Genomic DNA, 22397 nt, shown 5'->3' with positions numbered 1-22397 from the left:
ATTTTCGAATAGCTAAAGTTGGGTTATTTAAAGGTTGATTTGTTGCATTGTTTTAGCCAAAGTGAACATTACTGTTTTGTAATCGGACATGTCTGCACAGAAACTTGCACCTACGTAACTGTTTTAATTCATGTTTTTCTCTGCAAGTTTGTGTGTGGATCAGCCCTCGGATCCCAGCCAGAGTTTACAAGGCTGGCAGTGAGGAGCAGGGGGGAATCTTTGTTACCTGAGTGCACATGATATGGAAATAATAGTAATTAAATTTGGAACTGTCAAATCAACTTTCCAGACTCACTCTTTAAAACGCAATTAACACTAATTTCTATAAATATTAGCCTTGATTTTGTTTAGATCTGCAGGCTGTTTGTAATTCAAACTTTACTGGAAGAGGTCTGTACAGTAGTCAAGTTTATGTACCGCTTACCTTAACTACATCAAATTCTGGCCTTGGTTAACAGTGTGGTTTAGAGAACAGAGCACCCAGCTGGAAGTCCTGAGTTCTAATCCTTGCCCTGCTACTAACTTGTTGTGTATCTTTGGTCAAGTTTCTGCACTGTGCTTTGCCTCAGTTTCACTAGTTGCCAAATGGAGATATTTGCTTAGGTGTATGAGGGAGAAGTGTTTGAACTGTGTTCTGGATGTATAAAGTGCTATAGAAGTCCTGTGTTTTTGAACAGTATATTTCATTATAATGATTGAAGCTAAGAAAAGATTCTGCCGAGTATAGTTTGTGCACAGAGCAGCATTTCCTCACTAATCCTGTGCTACGTTAATCTGCTGATCTCAAAGTAATATTGCAAACAGGTAAGTACTATTATCCTGATCTACAAATGGAGACATTAATTCACATGCTGTGCTGGGAATAAAATCCATGTCTCCTGAGCCCTTAGTTTGGTGTTCCCACTGGACCACTCTCTTTCTTCTCTTGATTTTGTTAATGGACAATACTGATTGGAACCATGGTAACATATGGGAATTAGAAAGTACCGAGTTCAGTGCTCCTGACTGGGAAGCAGTGTGGTGTAAATATACTACCAATTGGTAATGGGAATATAATACTTTAATAATCCTTAGCATTTACATAGTGATCTTAATGTTCAGAGTGGTTTACAAGCACCCAGGAGAGGTAGGTCAGTAAGCTAGTAAAGATGCAGAATGTTACAAATAAGTGCTGTTATATGTTTAAGTTTTGCAAACTAAGACATTTTAAAATGTATGGAAAAACTCTCCCTTTTTCTAAGCTTTCTTTCTCCACTCCTATTCTTTGCTGCCATTTGTGTTACACCCAGGCAACTGGAGTTATTTCGGATGGCAAGAGCAGCCGAGTATGTAACAGTTTAATTTCTTGCAAGTTCCATGGTTCAGTAGCACTGCAGCATGCTCCAGCATGAGAGTATCAGGGATATTCATGCATATAGGAAAACCTTTTCTGTTTTCTTTCCTTCTGTTTTCATGGGAGCTTCATGTTTGTGTGTATTATCATCCTGTTTCCCCTTTGATTTTGTATTCGTTGTCTTGCTCTGGCCATGTTCTTGAACAGTCTATTTTTTAAAATAGGATTTTGGGTTAAGAAGTCTAGCAACCAGTAGCAGAATTGGAATACACCTCTGGGTCATATAGAGATGCAACACGTTAGCTGCCTGTACACCTTGTCAACCTTCACCCTTAAACAGAAGTCATTGTTTGTGAAACTGGCAAACACAAGTGACAACACTGTCGGTGGAAACATTACTTTGTGCTTTTGTCTTCATCAGCTACATCCTTTTAAATCAATGTAGAGCAGGGCAGGAAGACCGTGACCTCCATTAGAAAGTCAGTGTTTGCCAACAAATACCAAAACATATTTCCTTTTCTAAGAATGAGGCAAAACAGCTGCTTTAGGAATAACACTCTGGCAACTGACAAATGTGGACTCTGTATACATTAGAGATTGTTGTCTGTTAATTTGTCTGTTGTGTGATTGCTTGCCCTGTGCCTCTTTGGGGAGGCTGTACACTGAACACAGCGGCCTGCTGGGCAAGGCTGCGCTGCCTAACAAGACACTAGTCTGCCATTCTTTGATCCCTAATCTCTTTAGGATCGCTGAACAAGCAGGTGGGGCTAACTCAAGGAGAATGTGTTTAAAAAGCCAGCTCATAGGCAACCAGAGAAGCTAGTGAACAGGAGGAGCAAACGGGGGTGTTTTGTGAGATGGAGCATGAGAGCCAGATACACCTAATAAACATTCTCTAAATTTGGGCCAATAAACACCCCCCAAAAAAGAGAAAAAAATAAACAAAAAAAATCACATAAAGAACAGACAGACAAGTGAAAAAAGCCTATGAGAGTAAAAATAAAGCAGGCAGATGTCCAGCAGAAGAGTGGGGGGTATCCAGGTTATTGCACTGAATGCAGCATGTATGATTACCTTCCTTGTGGCCTGATGGCATTTGTGTGCATTTGTTGCAAGCAGACAGAGCGTGGACTCTTGAGACCAGAGTGGCTAAACTGGAGGAACTAAGGGAGACTGAGAGGAACACAGAAGAAACTTTCTGGGATACAGTTGAGTGGTCCCATCCCCACCCATGGTCTGACAGCCTCTGTGCTGTTGAGGAGGATGAAAGTCTAAGGGTATGGCTACACTGGCACTTTACAGCGCTGCAACTTTCGCGCTCAGGGGTCGTGAAAAAACACCCCCCTGAGCACTGCAAGATACAGTATTGTAAAGCCTCAGTGTAATCAGTGCCGCAGCGCTGGGAGCGCGGCTCCCAGCGGTGCAAGCTATACTCAATAAAGGATGTGGTTTACGTGCAGTACTGGAAGAGCTCTCTCCCAGCGCTGGCGCTCCGACCACACTCACACTTCAAAGCGCTGCTGCGACAGTGCTTTGAAATTTCAAGTGTAGCCATACCCTAAGGGAAGGAGAACGTCCAATTGGAGTGAAGGGAAGTGATCCCATAATTGGGACCCTTCTTCCAGATGATGTCATGGTATCCTTTCGCACTGAGGGTACTCCTTGGAGGCAGGGTACCCCAGTTGTTAGAAAGAGACAGGTAATAGTAATGGGGGATTCAATTGTTAGAAATATAGATAGTTGGGTTTGTGATGGCCAGGAGAACTGCATGATGAAGTGCTGCCAGGTGTGACAGTTGAGGACTTACTGAGACATCTAGATAGACTAATATGCAGTGCTGGGGAGGAGCCAGTGGTCATGGTACATAATGGTACCAGTGACCTAGGTCTTGAAGGACAAATTTAGGCTTCTAGGAAAGAGATTAAAGACTAGGGCGTCGATGGTAGCATTCACTGAAATGCTTCTAGTTCCTTGCGCAGGGCCAGTTAGACAGGCAGAACTGCAAGGTCTCAATGTGTTGACAAGACAGTGGTATTCAGAAAAGTGATTTAGGTTTGGTAGGAACTGTGGAACCTTTTTGGAAATGAGGAGCATGTATAGGAAGGATGAGCTCCACGTAAACCAAAGTGGAACCAGATTGCTGGCATGTAAAATGAAAAAGGTCATAGAGGAGTTTTTAAACTAAAGGCTGGGGGAAAGCTGACTTGTGGACAGAGACATCCCTTAGAGGAGAATTTATTAAAGGAGATTCTCTATATCTTAATAAAGAGGAGAGGGTAGAAATTGACAAATTACATGTAGGAGCTGAAGAGAAACAGTCAAATGAAAAAGTCCTGTTCAATTACACCATGTGAAGGCAGCCAACTAAATAGTGACACATTTTATAAGTGTCTTTTATATAAATGCAAGAAGTCTAAATACTAAGATGAATGAACTTCAGTGTCTAGTATTAAATGAGGATATAGATATAATAGGCATCATGGAAACTTGGAATGATGATAATCAATGGGTACATGGTAATACCAGGGTATAAAGTATATACTTTATAAAGGAATGACAGAGTAGGTCATGTTGGTGAGGAAGTGGCACTATATGTGAAAGAAGCATAGCATCAAATATAGTGAAAAATTTAAAGGACTCAAACTGTACTATAGAATCTCTATGGAGAGAAATTCCATACTTGAATAATATGCATATAGCAGTGAGAATATACTACCGATCACCTGACCAGGATGGTGATGGTTATTGTGAAATGCTCAGGGGGATTACAGAAGCTACAGAAACAGAAAACCCAGTAAAAATGGGGAATTTGAACTGTCCCCAGATTGACTGGGAATGTATCACCTTAGGATGGGAGGTAGAGAGAGAATTTCTAGACACTACTAATGACTGCTTCTTGGATCAACCAGTCCTGGAACCCGCAGAGGGAGAGGCAATTCTTGATGTAGTCCTAAGTGGCAGATGGAATCTGGTCCAAGAGGTGAATACAGCTGAACTGCTCGGCAATACTGACCATAATGTAATTAAATCTAACAGGTTTGAAAGGGGGAAAATAGCTGAGACACCCACCACCAAAGCAGTTAACTTCCAAAAGAGGAACTACTACAAAAATGAGGAGGCTAGTTAAATCAAAAGAAACAGTCACAAGGGTGAAATGCCTCCAAGTAGCATGGAAACTTAAAAAAACCCCAAACTATAATACAGCTGAAACTATATGTATACCCCAAATTGGGGGTGGGGGGCGGGAAGAGGACCAAAAATGCCACAATGACTAAACAGGAAAAGGAGCTGTTACAGACAGACTCTTTTTAAATAATTTATAAAATCATGAATGGTGTGGAGAAGGTGAATAGGGAAGTGTTATTTATCCCTTCACATAACACAAGAACCAGAGATCACCCAATGGAATTAATAGACAGCAAGTTTACAACAAAAAAAAGGAAGCACTTCATACTACACACATTAAACCTGTGGAACTCATTGCCAAGGGATGTTGTGAAGACCAAAGGATTAAAAAAAGAATTAGATAAGTTTCTGGAGGATAGGTCCATCATTGGCTATTAGCCACGATGGGTAAGGTGCCACCCTATGCTCTTGGTGTCCCTAAACTTCTGACTGCCAGAAGCAAGGACTGGCCACCAGAGGATGGATCACTCTGTAATTGCCTGTTCTGTTCATTCCCTCTGAAGCATTTGGCATTGACCACTGTTGGAAGACAGGATACTGGGCTGGATGAACCATTGGTCTGACCCAGAATGGAGATCCTTATGTAGAGAGAGAACTTGTAGGACTTAACATAGTGTGCTGTAATGCCCAGCAGATATATCAAGACACAAATCCATCCCTAGTCAGAAGGAATTCCAACAACCAGGCAACTTGGTTCTCTCCTTTCTGGCCAGTGTGTGCTTTCAAGTGTGTGTGTGTGTGTGTGTGTGTGTGTGTTACTGTACACAGGGATCACTATCTGACAGGCATGCTAGATTCGGAAGACATAAGGGTAGGAGGTAAGGGGATGCTTTCATATCAGATAATAGGTGTTTTTCATCTCTGGTTTCTATCACAGTAAATCATCTAATCCAGCCCCCTCTGGCCAAACATTCTCGTCAAGGAGGGTCTGGTCCAGTCTAGTTTTAAATCACTTAAGTAATGAGGCTTCTACTGCTTCCATTGAGAAGACTGTTCCTTTGTCGGTAGCTTTCTTACTGTTAGAAAGTATTTCATATTTGGCTTAAAATTTCTTTTGTTCAGTTTTATCCCATTAGGCTTAGTTATGCTACTTTGGTCTAATATAAACAATTCTCTTAGTGTTTTTTCTATTCAGTCTGTCACTGGGGGAAATACATTCATCTTAGTTTAAGCCATGCCATCTGCCCTGGGAGAGCTAATCTCTTCTATAATGCTGCTGTACTGTGAGTGGCAGCAGCAGGGGGGAATTCCCTGTGTAACGCACAGTGATTAACTTATGACCCAAAGCATGAGGCTTACTTACCCATATCGTTCTTGAGGCTTACTTAAGTAGAATATTAATAGTCAATTAATAGTCCCTTTAGAATCCTGTCACAGAGAATTCTGTCCCTTGTTGCAGAGAATTCCAGATTGAAGAAAATAGTATTTTACTTAGTATATAGTCAGTTTCCCCTAAACTTACTTCCCTTTTGCCCATTGTCTGCTTCATCACATACCATGCTGAGTAGAAACCATTTCAAATGTCAGAATTTGCCCAGACCTGAAGAAGACTTCAGTGTGGCGTGAAAGCTTGTCTCACCAACAGAAGTTGGTCCAATAAGAGAGATTACCTCACCCACCTTGTGTCTCCAAAATTTGCTGGTGGCAGGGTGCTGTCCCAGAGCATGCCCCCTGGTGGCAAGTAGAACCTTGCAGAGACACCTCTGTTCCTTCTTGCTTCTCCCAACTAACTTGTTTGCAGCTCTAGGTACTTAAAGTAATATTCCCCTTCCTGGAGTCCAATTAAATCTTTATAAAAATAGTCTTCTGTGGCCCCTTCAGGTCCATACCTCTACACCTAGGTAAGGAATTCCTTAGCTCACAGTCTTGAGGCTATGCAGTAGTTCAAGCTGGCTTCCCCAGCCCACCTGTAGCCAGGTTTCAGCCTTGCTTCATGAAGCTCCCTTCTCTCCCCTGGAGTCAGCTGACAGCTGGGTTTTATCCTGTTCAGGAGGTAGCTCCTTAATTAAACCTGGTTCCCATTGCCCACCTTGTCTGCTGCTTCCTTAAAGAGGCCATGTTATGGAACGGGATGGCTGGCCTTGAGTTCCCTGCCCCCTCCTTAAAGGGGACAAACCACCTTGTTACACTGCCACTTGCTTCTCTCTCTCTCTCTCTCCTGTGCTTGATGGTCCTGCAGTAGGGTTGTTCTCTGGGGAAGGTTGTATACAAGTCAGGCCAGTCAGGTGATATCCAGATACACTGCACTTTATAGGGTCTGCCAAATGTATTGTGCCTCCTTACAGCAATGGGAACATGACCTCCTGTTTTGATGGAGCATTTGAGAATAAAAATGTCCTTTATTTTCTGGAGTTTCCTGTTCCTTTGGCAGCTCCACTTTTCTGGTTTGGCACATTTGTTACATACTATTTGGTATGAAATCACATTCATATTCATTCAGACCATCCCCAATAAAGAAGGGTTTAAAACTCATACCTACAATACTCTTCTAGCCTTGCACACAATTTACCAGATTTCTGAATAGCTAGGGAGATTTACTTTCAATAGGTATGGAGCATCAATTAAGGAATAATTAGATTTTCCATCTACTTTTAAATGATAAAGATCAAAGATTTTAATTTTAATTATTCTATAAATTTACTGGAGTTAACATCCACTGAGTACATTATCTGTCCACTTGATACGTTAATCTGCATACAGTGAGAGTAGAAAATGGTGTGCAAATACAATTCATGTCATACACAGTACATTTGAAGCGAGTCATTGGAGAAAAGGGGAGTAGGAGGATTTTGCTGTAAGGTAATTGCCTTAATAATATGTATTCTCTTGCATCTTGTCTAGTTTAGCCGATCATCTGGTAAGATGCTGTTAATGTAATATTATACATGCATTTCTTATGTCTCAAAGTAGGTAAAACTTCATCACTTTAAACTCGTTTGCTACAAATTTGGAGAGGAATTGGTATTATTCTCATGCCACTGTGTGAGAGTTTCCTAGTATTTCTGGATAAGCTACTGTAAAGTGCAGATTTCTCTGTGGAATTTATATTCCCTTCTTTTGGAAATAGGACCTTTCTCTATCTTTCCTGTACCTTGAACTGGGTGTGCAAGTACACTAGTTCCTGGAAAGTCGTCTTGCCACCAAGTTCCCTTTCATAGGGGAGATGCTGACTCCTAAGCAGAGAACACAAGCACTCAGTTTCTTGGAAGATCCGTTGAATAAGAGATACTTGTTGAAAAAATGTCATCTCAGAGTATTAAATTAGAAAACTAACTTAATGGGAAGGCTATGATAGAAAAGGACAAAAACCAGGAACCTCTGAGCTATTTCTGTTACTTCATACTCAATCTAGATTAAAAAAACAAGCTGTGATGAGAGATGTAGTCATTCTGCTTTGCTTCTAGATACCTGTGATTCAATGTGTGCCATACTGTGACTGCCTAGAGGATATCTTGGCTATTTAACTGTCTAGATTCCATCTGCTTGTTTAGATTTTTTTTTTAAGGATCCAGCCAATTTAAATGAGACTTCTCTCTGAAAATATTTTATGCATTGTTCTAGGATGAGGTTTTCAGGAGTGCTCAGTGTTGGCCTGCCCCTACTTCCCTTGAAGTAAGTGATATTTTAACATTGAATTTGGAAGGGACAGGCTTAGGCTAACACTGATTTCTTTTACAAAGCCACCCAGAATTAACACCTGGATCATCATCATGGAAAGATTAGAAAAAAAATCTCTGTTTTCATTGTGGTTTGGCAGCCCCTGGTGTATTGCAAGCTTAACTGTTTTCCTTGTTAGTCAGTCAGGTTACTGGTTACTGTGGCTCTTTTAGCAATAAGGATTTAAAAAAAAAAATGGAAAATGTGATTGTAAAATCCCCCAAATTGGAGGCTCAGTGGCAGGTGAAATATCTGAAACTGTTAACTTCTTTATTTCAAATTGACTAGATTTCAAGTTTCTGGTGTCCTTTAAGTTCCCAGTGATGTAAAATAGCCTGTATAAGCTAATGACCTGGAAAATTGTACTTTAAAACTTGAAAGCCAAAAATGAGTTTAACTTAAGTGACTACATGCAATCAGTTTTAACTCTCCTTTGACAAAATATTTTTGCTCTGCTGGATGTTTTTGGAAAAGTGATGTCTCATTCAGCAAGAAGTTACGGCCTGTGTGTGCAGGAGGTGAGACTAGATTATAACAGTCCCTGTTCATTCATCACACTTTACTCTCCACTTTTCCCCAACAGTCACTTAAAGGTTTAAGGAAGCTGGAGTAATTTAAATGGCTCTCCTCTTTGGTGAGGGGGTGTGAAATCATTGGAGCAGAATTCAAAGCACTCTCCCCCCTCTTCCTTGTCCTAGGACTTGGCACACTGCATTGCTCTTATCACTGCTTGTGATATCCTTAGGAGTGAGATCAAGCTTGGGAACTGGATCTTAACTCTCATTGGGACAGCACAAGAAATTGCCATAAAACCACCAGGCAATTCTAAACCAGTTTAAACTTATTCTGGGAGAAGCCCCTCCTTCGCAGTTGGCCCTGGGTTGAGGATTTTTATAGCCAGTTGCGCCCTCAAGCAACCTGTAACGGTGGTGCTGTCAACCCCCTAGAAAAGAGAATTTTTGAAGAAAAACACTTGCCCAAACGTAAACCCGACTGACGTGGCTGGGGCAGCAATGGGTGGAAACTATTTTGAGACCAGTATAAAAATAACGAAATGCTCTCTGCCCTGTGGCAGTGGCATCCAGAATTACTGCACTGATGAAAATAGGGGATTTGGATTTGAATATGCCAGTTCCCCAAAGTTCACACATATACTTGCTGTTTCTTGTGTCTTGCTTTTCTTTTCAGGCTCTAGATCCTTACTCTGTGAATCTCTGTGTGTGATGTGACTTTGTCCAATAGCTCTGTGTGTGTGTGTGTGTGTATGTATATATATATAAATAAATATATATTGACTGTATGCATGAATATTTAGTTATTTATCAAAGCAGAGCATGCCTCTTCCCTTTCGCTCAGATTTATCCCCTTTACGCACTAGGACTGTAGACTGAGACTATTTGCATCACCTGAGAGCTTTTGGTGCATGTGAAGTTACCTAAACCAATTCCTTTAAGTCTTCACCAATGTGTAGCATTATATCTTTAGTTACTAACATATTGGTTTTCAAAGACTACATGAAAGTATAACCTTCTTAATGAGACGGCTTAGCCAGAATGGGAAAACTTAGAGCATCAGCATCCTCAGGCAGAAGATGCTGTAAGTCATCCCATTACTATTTTTTTGTGTGAAGATTATTTTGCTAAACACTGTAAGCATTAATACATGGTCCTTTCTATTGAATGGATAGTGTATCTGCAAAGCTGCTTCTGCAAGTTGTTGTCAGTCTCCTCCTCTTCTTAGGATGAATTAAATTCCTTTTAGTAATGAATATTAATGCACTGGTGTTACCACCACCGCATCTTACTACACACTTCTGCTAAATTAAAACATACTGCTGCCTGTGTAAGAGACAGATGTTGATAGCCTTACTCATACTGAGTAGTCCATGGAACTACTCCTGAAGCAAGGCACTGAAGTGGGGCTGCTTGTGCAGTAAGGTGCTATTCAACGTTAAGTAAGTGAACCAAAATCTGGCCATAAATTATTAGTATACTTGCCACCAGTCTTGCTTTCTAGTGGTGCTAACATCTCTAGACATACTGCAGATGCTCCGGGCATTTATCAAAGATGTATATGTTTGGTGTAGCCTCCTTGTTATCACTGGGTTATGGGCTCCTATTCTTTAAAACATGCTCTAACTTGGTACCCATGAGACTACACATGTTGTGCATTAATAATAACATAGAGAAATCCTGGTGCCACATGTTATGAATACTGTGTATTCTATCGACTTGGATGATTAATGCTTAAATTTAATCTACAATTTTACAAATGCTAAAGTCTTGCTTTTAGAGAGACACGTGGGTGAGGTAATATCTTGTATTGGACCAACTTCTGTTGAGGAGGGAGACAAGCTTTCGAGCTGAAGAAGAACTCTGAGCTAGAAAGCTTGTCTCTCTCACCAGCAGAAGTTGGTCCAATAAAAGAGATTATCTCACTCACCTTATGTCTCTAATATCTTGGGACCGACATGGCTACGACAACACTAAATTACTGCTTTGAGTCTCTCTGGTGGGAGAGCCTCCTTACTGAGACGTAATGTGCATCACCATTGCTACAGAAGAACAGAATATTTATTGGAACTCTTCAGAGTGGAGAATTTTACCCTGTAAGGCGGATTCTCTACAATCAATGTAGTGAGCTAATGTCCTTTGAAAGACAGACCGTACAAATGCATAATTGCAAGGTGGTTTAAGCGCATTAACTGGAAAGAGTTATGCTGCACTGAGGGATGTGGCACCATTTCTGCATTATTTAATATGCCCTAAATTGAGGGGTTTGCAGAAAAACATTAAGTAGTTGCCCGAGGGAACCCCAAATATTGAGTTAATATAGAGTGAGACACACATGCTTCCATAATACAAGTATTGGGTATAGTAACAGTGCCACTGTTTTAGTGTGATGCAAGTCAGCTGGGGCGACGCTAACCTTCAAAGTAGCATGTGTTATCCTTCTGCGGCTGGGGCCCCCATTGTGCTAGGTACTGGGCAAACAGATGACAGTCCCTGCCCCAAAGATTTAGGACTTAACTTGTCAGGGGTGCTCAGCACCGTTGCACATCAGGTTGTTAATTTTTACACAGTAATTGTTTTTGAGGAGTGAGCAGTTTTAAAATCCTTTTCTAAGTTGATAAGGTTTCCAAGGCTGAGTGTTGTAAGGGGGAAATTGTTGATATTTTAGTTTGTTTCTGCTGCATGGTTACTCTATTACTGTATTTTATGGGGTTCCAGTTTTTCTTTTCCACCTAGAGTGCAAGATTGGCACCTCTTTGTTTTTAATGAATCCAAACAATTCAAGGCAATAGCAATTCATTTTTGTTTAGTTTATGGAGACTGACAAGAACTGTGTAACATTAGCCTGTTAAGGAGCAGAAGACTGTACGCTATGTTCATTGAAGACAATCAAATGGACTAGATTTGGTTTATGAATAAAAAGCCTGTTTGAAGGAGATTTCAACTAGATGTGCTGACATGTTCTCCAGTGGAGGTGGTTTTTGTTTTCTTGCATGTCAGGATATTACTATACCTTTACACAATATTAAAGGGAACAGATTTTCAATAATAGCAAACCTTAAATTATATCAAACAATAGAAACTGTTAAGTCAAAAGAAATGAAAGCTTCAGTGGAAAACATGTATCCATCAAATGTGGATAATTTCAGTCTGGAATTTCCAGAATTAAACTTCCATTTGTTTGTAAAAGAAATGGGGAAAGCAAACAAAGAAACCAACCAGTACTTTGATTTCCTTGCTCAGTCCCAATCAGTCTGTGCTATGATGATGGTGATTGAGGCATGCATGGAGTACGGAATCAACTTCTCAGACAGAGCTTGGATTGGATTGTCATTTTTATCCAGGCTTTGGTGCTAGTGGTGGTCATGAGGAATAATGGCTGATGCTTGTGATTTTTCTTTGTCGAGCATGTTAGCAATGCACTTCACCTGCTTTATCACTGTTTTCTATTTGACTGGAAATTTGCAAAGATTAAGTTGCCATACTGCACAGCCTAGTAGGAGCTTTATTTTTTAGGCCATGAACAGATGTAAGGGGAAGATGTCAGACTAGAATTTCCATTTTTCTTCCCTTTTGGAAGGGTTATTAAGTTGCAATGCCTTTGAATATGTGGAGGGAGCTTTTTTGTTGCGATGGTATTTGCACTACAGTCATTTGTATTGACTTCTTAAAGGTTCGAAATGTGACGATTAACTGTAGCTACAGGGAATGTGTTAAATGTAGCAATTACAATAAGAAGAAATAACTTGTGTACTGCAGAGTTACGCTGCTAGTTGATTTTGACTTTCCTCTTGACTGACAAGCATATGATAGCCTTTCAACAATCTCTCTGTCCCTGAAAGAAATGAAACATTTTTGATACCGGTAAAGTATGTTGAAAGGAGTGATACAGTGATTGTAAACATGTAAAGGGGAAGCAAGTTAGAAGCTTTCATTAATGTCCTTTTCTGCTCCTCTGGTTTGATTGGGTTTTTAAAATCAGTCAGTAGATGAGAGAGAGTAGAATAAAATCCTCAGGGCAGACTCAACTTCGCACAGGGGAATGTACTTCTCTGACAACTGAATTGTTTTTATTAGGGTTTTTTGCAGCTATAGTAAAGGAATCCAAGAACGTTTCCTAAATGACAAATAGGAGCATAAGATGCTTTTAAGAGTGGTTGAAGGGAAAACAAAAAAAGTAAATGTTTATCTCAGGAGCTGGCAAATGAGACAGAAAGAGAGAGAGAGAAGGAAAGGTGCACTGGGAATTCTTCAGTATAAATTCGAAAAACATGAGATCATATGCTGGATTGCCTTTATGATAGAAGAGGCCTCTTAAAAGACTTCTTGATTTGAAGTGTGAAATGGGCTCTGCTATCCCATCTGAGTGGAATTGATGAGTTGTGCTCTAACTAAGTTTGTTTCTTAGCCTTGGAAGACCCTGATAGTGCAGTGGATGATAGAGACAGTGACTACCGCAGTGAGACCAGCAACAGCATTCCTCTTCCTTACCACACAATCTCACAGCCCAACGCCTCTGTGCACCAGTTCACTGTGCCGTCTCGCCTGCAGCAGCAAGGTGTGTCTCGGGACTCCTGCATGGACTCCATGCAGAGCTATGATCTGGATTACCGGGAACGTATGGCCATCAGGTGGGTATTGACTTTAAAACCGTAGTTCTTTCTCTGCCCTTGGATGTTTACTGTACATCCTGAAGGCATTATGCAAACTGATGAGACAGCCTAGAGGCTTTGAAAGTATTGTAATATCACCTGCCTTTGTGAATAGATGTGCTGTTCTAGTCTAAATCTCCACCTTTGAAGAACGCAAGTACCATGGCAGATCCTGCAGCCTAGTTTCATAAAAGAATTTTTAAAATGTGTGCAAACGTAGTAACTTTATTGGTTCTATTTTTCCTTAAATAAATAAGAGTACAACGCTTGAAAAATGTCATCTGGCAATTGTGTGGTACCTTGCTTTAGAAACAAACAGGGCCACCAAGGGGCGGGGGGCAAGTGGGGCAATTTGTCCTGGGCCCCAGAGGGGCCCCCACAAGAATTTTTTGGGGCCCCTGGAGCGGGGTCCTTCACTTGCTCCAGGGGCCCCGGAAAACTCTTGCGGGGCCTGGGCCCCTATAGCTGCTTCTGCTCTGGGTCTTCGGCAGCAATTCGGCAGCGGGGCCCAGGCCCCCTGAATCCTCTGGGCAGCCCTGGAAACAAATGAAACTCGGTGTGGTAGTGATGTCCTATGGTAAATTTTCTCTTCACTGGTGACAAATTAATTTTGTTTCACATTAGCTGTTATCCCTCTATCAGCTGCTCACACACTATTCAAGGATGGAGCCTTTGTCTATTCACTTTGTCCTACCTGTTGTCTCATAGCACTGTTGTATAACATGAGTTTTGCCTCGCTATGGGCCTTGTGCTACAAGAAAATACGGGTTTATTGCCAGAAATTGATATTCCGCTGCCCCCTAGTTTTTTTTTCATTTAAGGTGTTGTTTTGCACATAGCAGAACATTATACAGTCTATGGTGGTTCTTTTAATCACAGATCAGCAGTTTACTTCACCCTGTACAGCTCATTCGGTGAATAATAATAATAATCATATTGCTTAAGAGCCCTAGTAATGAACCAGGGTGCCATACAAACTCTTAGCAAGAGCACAGGCCCACAAAGCTTACGTGCTCTAAATACAAGAAAAGGGAGAACAGGTGGATGCAACAGACAGGCAATGGGAGCACAGGGAAACAATAAGAGAAGATCAGTCAGCTTGAAAAGCCATGGTTTTTGAGAAATAGGGTATGATGCTTTGATACATACTTCATGTGCTGAAATAATCTGGAAGAGAAGGGTAGTCGCTTGAACATATACACCTCTACCTCGCTATAACGTGACCTGATATAACACGAATTTGGATATAATGCAGTAAAGCAGTGCGCTGGAGGGGGAGGGGGCGCTGCGCACAGCGGTGGATCAGAGCAAGTTCGATATAATGCAGTAAGATTTTTTGGCTCCTGAGGACAGGGTTCTGTTGGGGGTAGAAGTGTATCTACCAAAACAGTGAGAGGTGCAGAGTTTGCACTTTGTGTATCAAACTGGTCCTATTCCCAAACCCTTGGCATGCCTCCGTATCAGAGGGGATGCTTGCATTCTCAAGTCTAGACCTCAGTTGTTCTCATGGGTTGTGCTTCTGTTTCCTGGCATGGTGGCTTTATTATAGTGATCATACTGTTAACTCAGTCAGTTAGTATCTAATTAGAAACACCTTATTTTACTAGTAAAATTCAGCTTTTACTTTGTCACTGCTAATGGGACTTTTTGTGGTGTATTTTCATCTATAACAGTGTGATGTATTGTTTTCAATGCATTGTAGTCTGTTAAACACATAATCAGATTCTTTCTCATGCATCCTGTGCAGCTGATAAGTTGTTTCTCACAGGACTTCCTATTCCATTGTTTCAAACTCTTATAGTCACCTGTCCTTGCACAGACATGTTGGTGTGGCTTTGCTACATAGGCTTATTTTGTGCCCACTTTATCAAAATAGCTCTTTTAAAAAAAAATAAAAAATTCTAACCTGAGGTGGCTGCTAGTGGGTTTTATGGGGGGGAAGGGGATTGCGGGTGGTGGTGGTGGTAGCGGGGATTGCTTGTGCTTGCTGTTTACGTTGTGCCGAGCTCCAGCATCTCTTTTTGTAAATTCACCTCTTGTTCACAAACCAGTACCATTAATTCAGGTATGTCTGATGGCCTGTGTTATGCAGGAGGTCAGACAAGATGATCACAGTGGTCCCTTCTGGTCTTACTTATAAATCTATTAATCTCTTGGGTTCCAAATTTGAGTCCCAGTAAAGAACTCCTTCTTCACCATTCTTGGTGATATGTCTTCCTGCTGTATGTATTTATGCTGGTAATTCTTTGCAGTGTGAGGTAAGCAATTGATTCACATTTGCAAAATGCTTGCTTTGATTGCATCTTGAACTCTTTACCTAGGGAGATGGTAGATTCTCCATCATTATCCAGCCTTGACCCAAAAACTGCAATCTTCTTGACAGATACGGTCTAGCTCAAACCGAAGTTATGAGTTTGAGGCAGAAATTATTGGATGAGTTTCTTTAGCCTGTGCTATGCAGGAGGTCAGACTACACAATCCCGTCTGGCCTTAAAATCTACAAATCTGTCACCACATCCTTGTGTTGGACATGTTTGTATTTCATGATGACTGCACAGTGCAAACAAATCTCTTTGCCACTTTGACTGCATACTGTCTTTTTGCATTGGTATGTATTCTTAGATATCCTTCTGTTCTTTCGCTGTTTGCTAAGAGCTTGATTACATTAGTGGTTTTTGCACTGGTGTAGCTAGACCAGTGCTGCCCCTCAGCATAGATGCACTGCACTGCTAACAGCAAGGCTTGTGCTGGTGCTACTTTACCCCTGGGGGGGTGATAATGCCTAGCTCTTTTCATCAGCAGATCTCAAAGGAAGTCCGTATCATTATCCCATTTTACAGATGGGGAAACATACTCGGTGGGGGATTGCCCTAATCAGGCTGCGTCTGTGCAGCTGCATGGCAACGAAATCCCTAATGTGGACGTGCTCGAATACTTTGATTTGTGAAGAACAATTTCCACAGCCTCTGTAAAGGCCTGCTGTTTTTTTGGAAAGTCAGATGTCCAACTGAGCCTGTTCAGGGCAAGCTTGAACTGGTTCAAGAATTCTGTGAAAGTATAATTGGTTAGTTCTTCTTTGAGTACTTGCTCATATCGATTCCAAATAGGTGTGCACGCTCTGCATGCACGATTGGTGGAAGATTTTTACCCTAGCAACACTCCATGGGTCGGCTGACGCGCCCCTGGAGTGGCGCCCTTATGGCACCGGATATATGCCCCTGCTGACCCAACACCCCCTCAGTTCCTGTTTACCGCCCGTGATGGTCATTGGAACTGTGGAGCGCTGCATAGCTGATGTCCACTTCCCTAGCTCTTTGCTCATTTATACCTGTAGATAGTTGTTATAATTTCGAGTTGCAGTTAGTTAGTGTATATAGTGATTGGAGGTCAGGGGCTTCTCCCCTTCTCGGTGCCGGGCCCATGCTTACGTCTCCGAGCTTCAAACCCTGCTTAGCCTGCCTCAGGCTGATGCCTCCGGGAACTCCCACAACTGCTGTATGAAGTCCCTGGGGGAATCCCATCAACTAGATAAGTGCTGCATTTGTAAGGCATTCAAGCCTCGGACAAAAAAGGAGTGGGACTTTCATTTGAAGCAGTTCCTCATGGAAGTGGCATTTAGCCTGGCCCCGCACCGAGACCCGGCGCCGTCAGTCCGAAGTGCGCCTCTGGCACCGGATCAACCTGGCACGGGTAAAAACTCCCGGCACGGAACGTCTCCGGCACTGTTACCAGCACAGCACCACTCGCTGTCTCCGGGGGCCAGGAAGCAGCACAAGCAACCTGCTGCTCCTGTACAGTTGTTGGCACTGCCTGTGCCCCCCTTGGAGCAGAGTCCTGTGCCAGACTGCCCCATGAAGGCCCCAACTCCAGTACCGTCAATTCTGGTGCCACAAGCGCCATTGAGTCTGGTGCACATAAGCTTCCCGGTGGACACTGTGGTCGAGCTCAGCCTGCCTTCCACCCCAGAGACTCTCCACTGCTCGCGACCTGATTGCGCTCACCGAGCCAGGGCCATCACAAACTTCGGTACTGCCAGTGTGGGCTGTTCCATCGATAGGGAAGCCCTCCATGATGCACCCTCCACTGCAGAGCGAGAAGCATCAGTACCGATCTTGGTCCCAGTCCAGGTCACGGTCCCAATCCAGGCGCTGGTCTCGTCCATGGCACCGCTCGCAGTCCCAGCACCGATCACCATCTCGGTGCCAGTCATACTCGTGGCGCCGCTCCACCTCAAGAAAAACTCCTTCCCAATACGGTCGGTACCGATCCAGCTCCCAGCACAGGTCTCCTCGGAGTCATTCCCGGTGCCGCTCCACCCGTAGATCTTCATCCAGGTCCAGATCTACCTCCCAGCATCGATACGACCACCAGTCCCTGTCCAGATCACGGTACTGCTCAAGGCCACGGCTCCGATCTCCGTCCCCACAGTCCTAGCCGACAGTGCAACCCAGCATGAGCAATCGGCTCCACCTTGGCCATCCCGCCCCATCTCGCGGTCATCCCAAGTGGAGAGTGGCTACCGCGTCCATGACCAAGATGTGGACGGTGCTAGCCAATGGCATGACAAGAGGCAGGATCCTGCTCAGGGACCCCCACAATGGTTTTTTTGGACCCCTTGGGCATACCATCAGGCCCAAGGCGTCCCATCGGGAGCTTCTTGTTCTGCCCCCTTGGAACCTCGGGTCCTGGAGGCCACTGTCAGTTGCCCCCCCTTCACATGGAGGACCTAGGGCAGTTGGACCCCTCCAGCAGGACTTACCCCAGGACCCTTTAGTCCTGGGCGTATCCTTCTCGTCCTCCCCTGAGACAGCGGTGGTGGGCACATCCTCCTCTGGACCACCACCTATAGACCTCCGTGCACACCAAGACTTGCCTTGTAGAGTGGCACAAAACATGAACCTCCAGGTGGAGGAGGTGGTGGAGGTCGAGGATCTGGTGATGGACATCTTATCTGCCGATGTCCCCACACGTATAGCCTTGCCCTTTATTAAGACAGTCCAGGCTAATGCCAGTACAATCTGGCAGTCTCTGGCGTCTATTCCTCCCACTGCCAAGGGGGTGGAGAGGAAGTACTTCGTCCCCTCCAAAGACTCTGAGTACTTGTACATTTTTCCCCCCTTCCGACCGTGCTCCTTCGTTGTACAGTCCATTAATGAGAGGGAAAGACACAGTCGTCAAACTCCCGCTCTTAAATCCAAGGACGCTATACACCTGGATTTATTCAGACGCAAGACCTATTCAACTGACAGCCTACAACTTAGGGTGGCTAACCAGCAGGCCCTCTTGATGGGGAAGTTCAAAGAGCTGGTTCCTCGGGAGTCCAGGGAGGAGTTCGGGGCCTTGCTAGAGAAGGGCAAGAAAGTAGCCAGGACCTCCTTGCAGGCTTCGACAGATGTGGCAGACTCTGCGGCTAGGACTCTAGTCTCGGACATAGCTACGTGCCGTATCTCATGGCTGCAGGTGTCCGGTCTTCCACTGGAGCTGCAACAAACAATTCACGACCTGCCCCTTGATGGCCAGGGGTTATTTTCAGACAAAACTGACTCCAGAGTCTGAAGGATAACCGATCATCATCATGCGCTCACTGGGCATGCATATCCCGATGACGCAACATAGGCCCTTCTGATCCCAACCGCAGCACACCTACCCTAACCCCCGGCCGAGACCAGACTTTTCTAGAAGACGTGGCCGCGGTGGTAGGAAAAGGCAGTCTGGTCCTCAGACAGACCAGAAACAGGGCCCCCCAAACCATCGGCGGGTCCCAAAGAAAACTTTTTGAAGGTGCACCCAAGGGCAGAGCACCAGTCTCCTTAGAGGATCCTTCCCTAGCTTTCACCAATCGCCTCTCCTATTTCCTCTCTCCATGGTCCCGCATAATGTCAGACCGCTGGGTCCTATGCACGGTGGAAAGTGGATACCGACTTCAATTTGTTTTGTCCCCGTCCCTCTTCAGGGATCCCTCTCACAAGTAACTCCTCCTGCAGGAGGTGCAGACACTCTTGGCTATTGGAGCTATAGAGGGGGTTCCAAGGGATCTGAGGGGCAGGGGGTTTTACTCCCACTATTTCCTAATCCCCAAGGCAAAGGGCGGGCCATGGCCCATTCTGGACCTGCGCGGACTCAACAAATTTATGGTAAAGTTGAAATTCCGCATGGTTTCCTTGGGGACCATTATCCCTTCCCTGGATCCTGGAGACTAGTACGCTGCCTTCAACATGAGGGATGCATACTTCCACATAACAATCTACCCGCTGCACAGGCGTTTCCTTCGCTTTGTGGTCAGTCAACAACACTTCCAGTTTATCGTTCTCCCCTTCGGCCTATCCACAGCACCAAGGGTATTTACAAAGTATATGGCTGTCGTAGCTGCCTTGCTCCGTCGACATCAGATCCAAATGTTTCCGTACCTTGGTGACTGGCTCATTCGGAGTAGATCTGAGCTCCAGGTGCAATCCCATGTTCGGTTCACTGTGAACTTGTTCAGCTGCTCAGTGTCAAAAAGTCCACTTTGCGGCCGACCCAGAGAATAGACTTCATCGGAGCAGTCCTGGATTCAAATCTTGCCTGGGCGTGCCTACCGCATGCCCACTTCCAGACCACGGTGAGCATAATCCATGGCCTCCGAAGCTTCCTGACCTCAACAGCACGCACGTGCCTTGGTCTACTGGGACACATGGCGTCTTGCACCTTCGTGACCAGACATGCTAGACTACGCCTCGGTCCACTTCAGGCCTGGCTCTCATTAGTCTACCATCCAGGTCGAGACAATCTAGACACAGTGCTCACAGTACAGATGGAAGTCTTAACCTCCCTGGCTTAGTGGCTGAACCCCAACTTCATATGCGGGGGAATGCCATTCCATGCCCCACAGCCCTCCCTAGTCCTAATCACAGATGCATCATCTCTGGGCTGGGGCCCTCACCTTGCAGACCTTTGCACACAGGGCCTTTGGTCCACACAAGAGAGAAGCTTGCACATCAACGTATGGGAACTGAAAGCAGTACGCCTAGCGTGTCATGTGTTCCGTAAACACCTTCAGGGCCATTGTGTCGCAGTCTTCACAGATAACACAACGGCCATGTTTTACATCAACAAGCAAGGGGGACTGCGATCGTCTTCTCTTTGTCAGGAAGCCATTTGCCCGTGGGAATTCTGCATAGCCCACTTGATCGACCTGGTGGCATTGTTTCTTCCGGGAGTCCAAAACACCTTGGCAGATTGCCTCAGCAGGTCCTTCCTGGCTCATGAGTGGTTGATTTTGCCTGCATGTTATCCATTCTGTTTTCTGGAAGTGGAGGTTTCCCCACATAGACCTGTTCATCTCTCGAGAGAATCGGAAGTGCCAGGTGTTCTGCTCTCTACAGGGGCGCTCCGTAGGCTCCCTATCAGATGTCTTCCTTATGCCATGGAAAGACCCTCTGCTCTACGTCTTTCCTTCACTCCCGTTGGTCCACAAGGTCCTTCTCAAATTGTGAAGGGATAAGGCCCGCTTAATCTTGATTGCCCTGGCATGACCCAGGCAACATTTTGTACACCACTCTCTTCGATCTGTCGGTGACCACACCAATTCCACTCCCATTGTGGCCGGACCTGATCACTCAGGAACACAACTGACTGTGTCATCCAGACCTGCAATCCCTCCATCTCACAGCATGGATGCTGCATGGCTAACTCAATCTGAGTTGCGTTGCTCCCGCTCGGTGCAGCATGTACTCTTGGGTAGCAGAAAGCCCTCTACTAGGTCCACATATCTGGCCAAGTGGAAGCGTTTCTCCTGCTGGTGTGCTCTGAGCAAACTGCCCCTTTGGAGGTGCCAGTACCTACCATCCTAGATTCTCTTGTCCTTAAAACAGCAAGGCCTAGCACTTTCATCTATCAGAGTACACCTAGCAGCAATTTCAGCCTTCCACCTGGGCAAAAACGGGTGCACAGTTTTCTCCAATCTCATGGTCAACAGATTTCTCAAGGGATTGGCACGTCTGTACTCGCAAATTCGGCATCCACCCCCTATGTGGGACCTCAAGCTGGTCCTAGCCAGGCTCATGGATGCCATGTTCAAGCTGATGGCCACTTGCTTGCTTCTGTACCTTTCCTGGAAAACAGCTTTCCTCATCCTTCCCCTGAAGGACAGACAGGGGAAAAAGGGAGGAGGTGTTGCCTTATATATTAAAAACGTACACACATGGACTGAGGTGCAGATGAACATAGGAGACGGAAGTGTTGAGGGTCTCTGGGTTAGGATAAAAGGGGTAAAAAACACGGGACACGGTGATGTTGTGGCTAGGAGTCTAACTACAGGCCAACTACCGGTGGAAGACGGGGATGAGGCTTTTTTAAACACATCAAAATCATCGCAAGCCCAAGATTTGGTGTGATGGGGGACTTCAGAATGTATCCAGATATAAGTTGGAAAATAACACCGCGGGGGACAGACTATCCCAATAAGTCGCGGACTGCATTGGCAGACAACTTTTATTCAGTAAGGTTGAAAAGCTACTGGAGAGGGGAAGCTGTCTAGAACGGTGATTTTAACAATAGGGAGGAACTCGTTGAGAATTTGAAGGAGAAGGGGCAGGCTTGGGTGAAGGAAGGGTGATCATGAAGATCTAGTGTTGCAATCGATAGGAAGGGTAGAGGGAGTGGTCAGGCACATTAAAGAGACTGATTTCTAGTGAAGGCAAGATCTTGGTAGCTCAGAGGAGCTGATAGGTAAGGGGTCCCCATGGGAATTCAGAATGGGGGAAAAACAACTGGAGAGGAGTTGGCAGTTCGGTCAAAGGACACGAGTAAAGGGCCCAAACCAGGAGCTGGGATGGCCTGCATGGTAGGAAGATATAAAATGTGGCAAAAGACCAACCTTGGCTTCACACGGAGATATTGCATGACCTGACAAGGAATACCAAGGAGCCATGTTAGAAATAATGGTACTAGACAGATTACAAAGGTGAATATAGGCAAACAACACAGGATGCAGGGGCAAGAATGGGAAAGGCAAGGCACAAAATGAGCTCAAACTAGCTATGGGAATAAAGGTGAAACAAGAAGACTTTTGTATCA

At 44.3% G+C, this 22397-nt stretch overlaps 1 protein-coding gene across 3 annotated transcripts in view; it reads left to right on the top strand.

The window, feature by feature from the left end:
- Positions 1 to 22397, top strand: part of UNC13B (unc-13 homolog B) — a 329656-nt gene that overhangs the window by 75224 nt on the left and 232035 nt on the right. For all 3 annotated transcript variants that reach the window (XM_075066813.1, XM_075066812.1, XM_075066811.1), the window contains one exon: positions 13097 to 13319. In XM_075066813.1, the coding sequence (XP_074922914.1) occupies positions 13097 to 13319 (223 nt within the window). The remainder of the gene's footprint in view (positions 1 to 13096; positions 13320 to 22397) is intronic.

This window comes from Chelonoidis abingdonii, chromosome 6, assembly GCF_003597395.2.
Source record: "Chelonoidis abingdonii isolate Lonesome George chromosome 6, CheloAbing_2.0, whole genome shotgun sequence".
NCBI lineage: Eukaryota > Metazoa > Chordata > Testudines > Testudinidae > Chelonoidis > Chelonoidis abingdonii.
The sequence above is the reverse complement of the archived record's forward strand: the minus strand, read 5'-3'. Positions and strand labels throughout refer to the sequence as shown.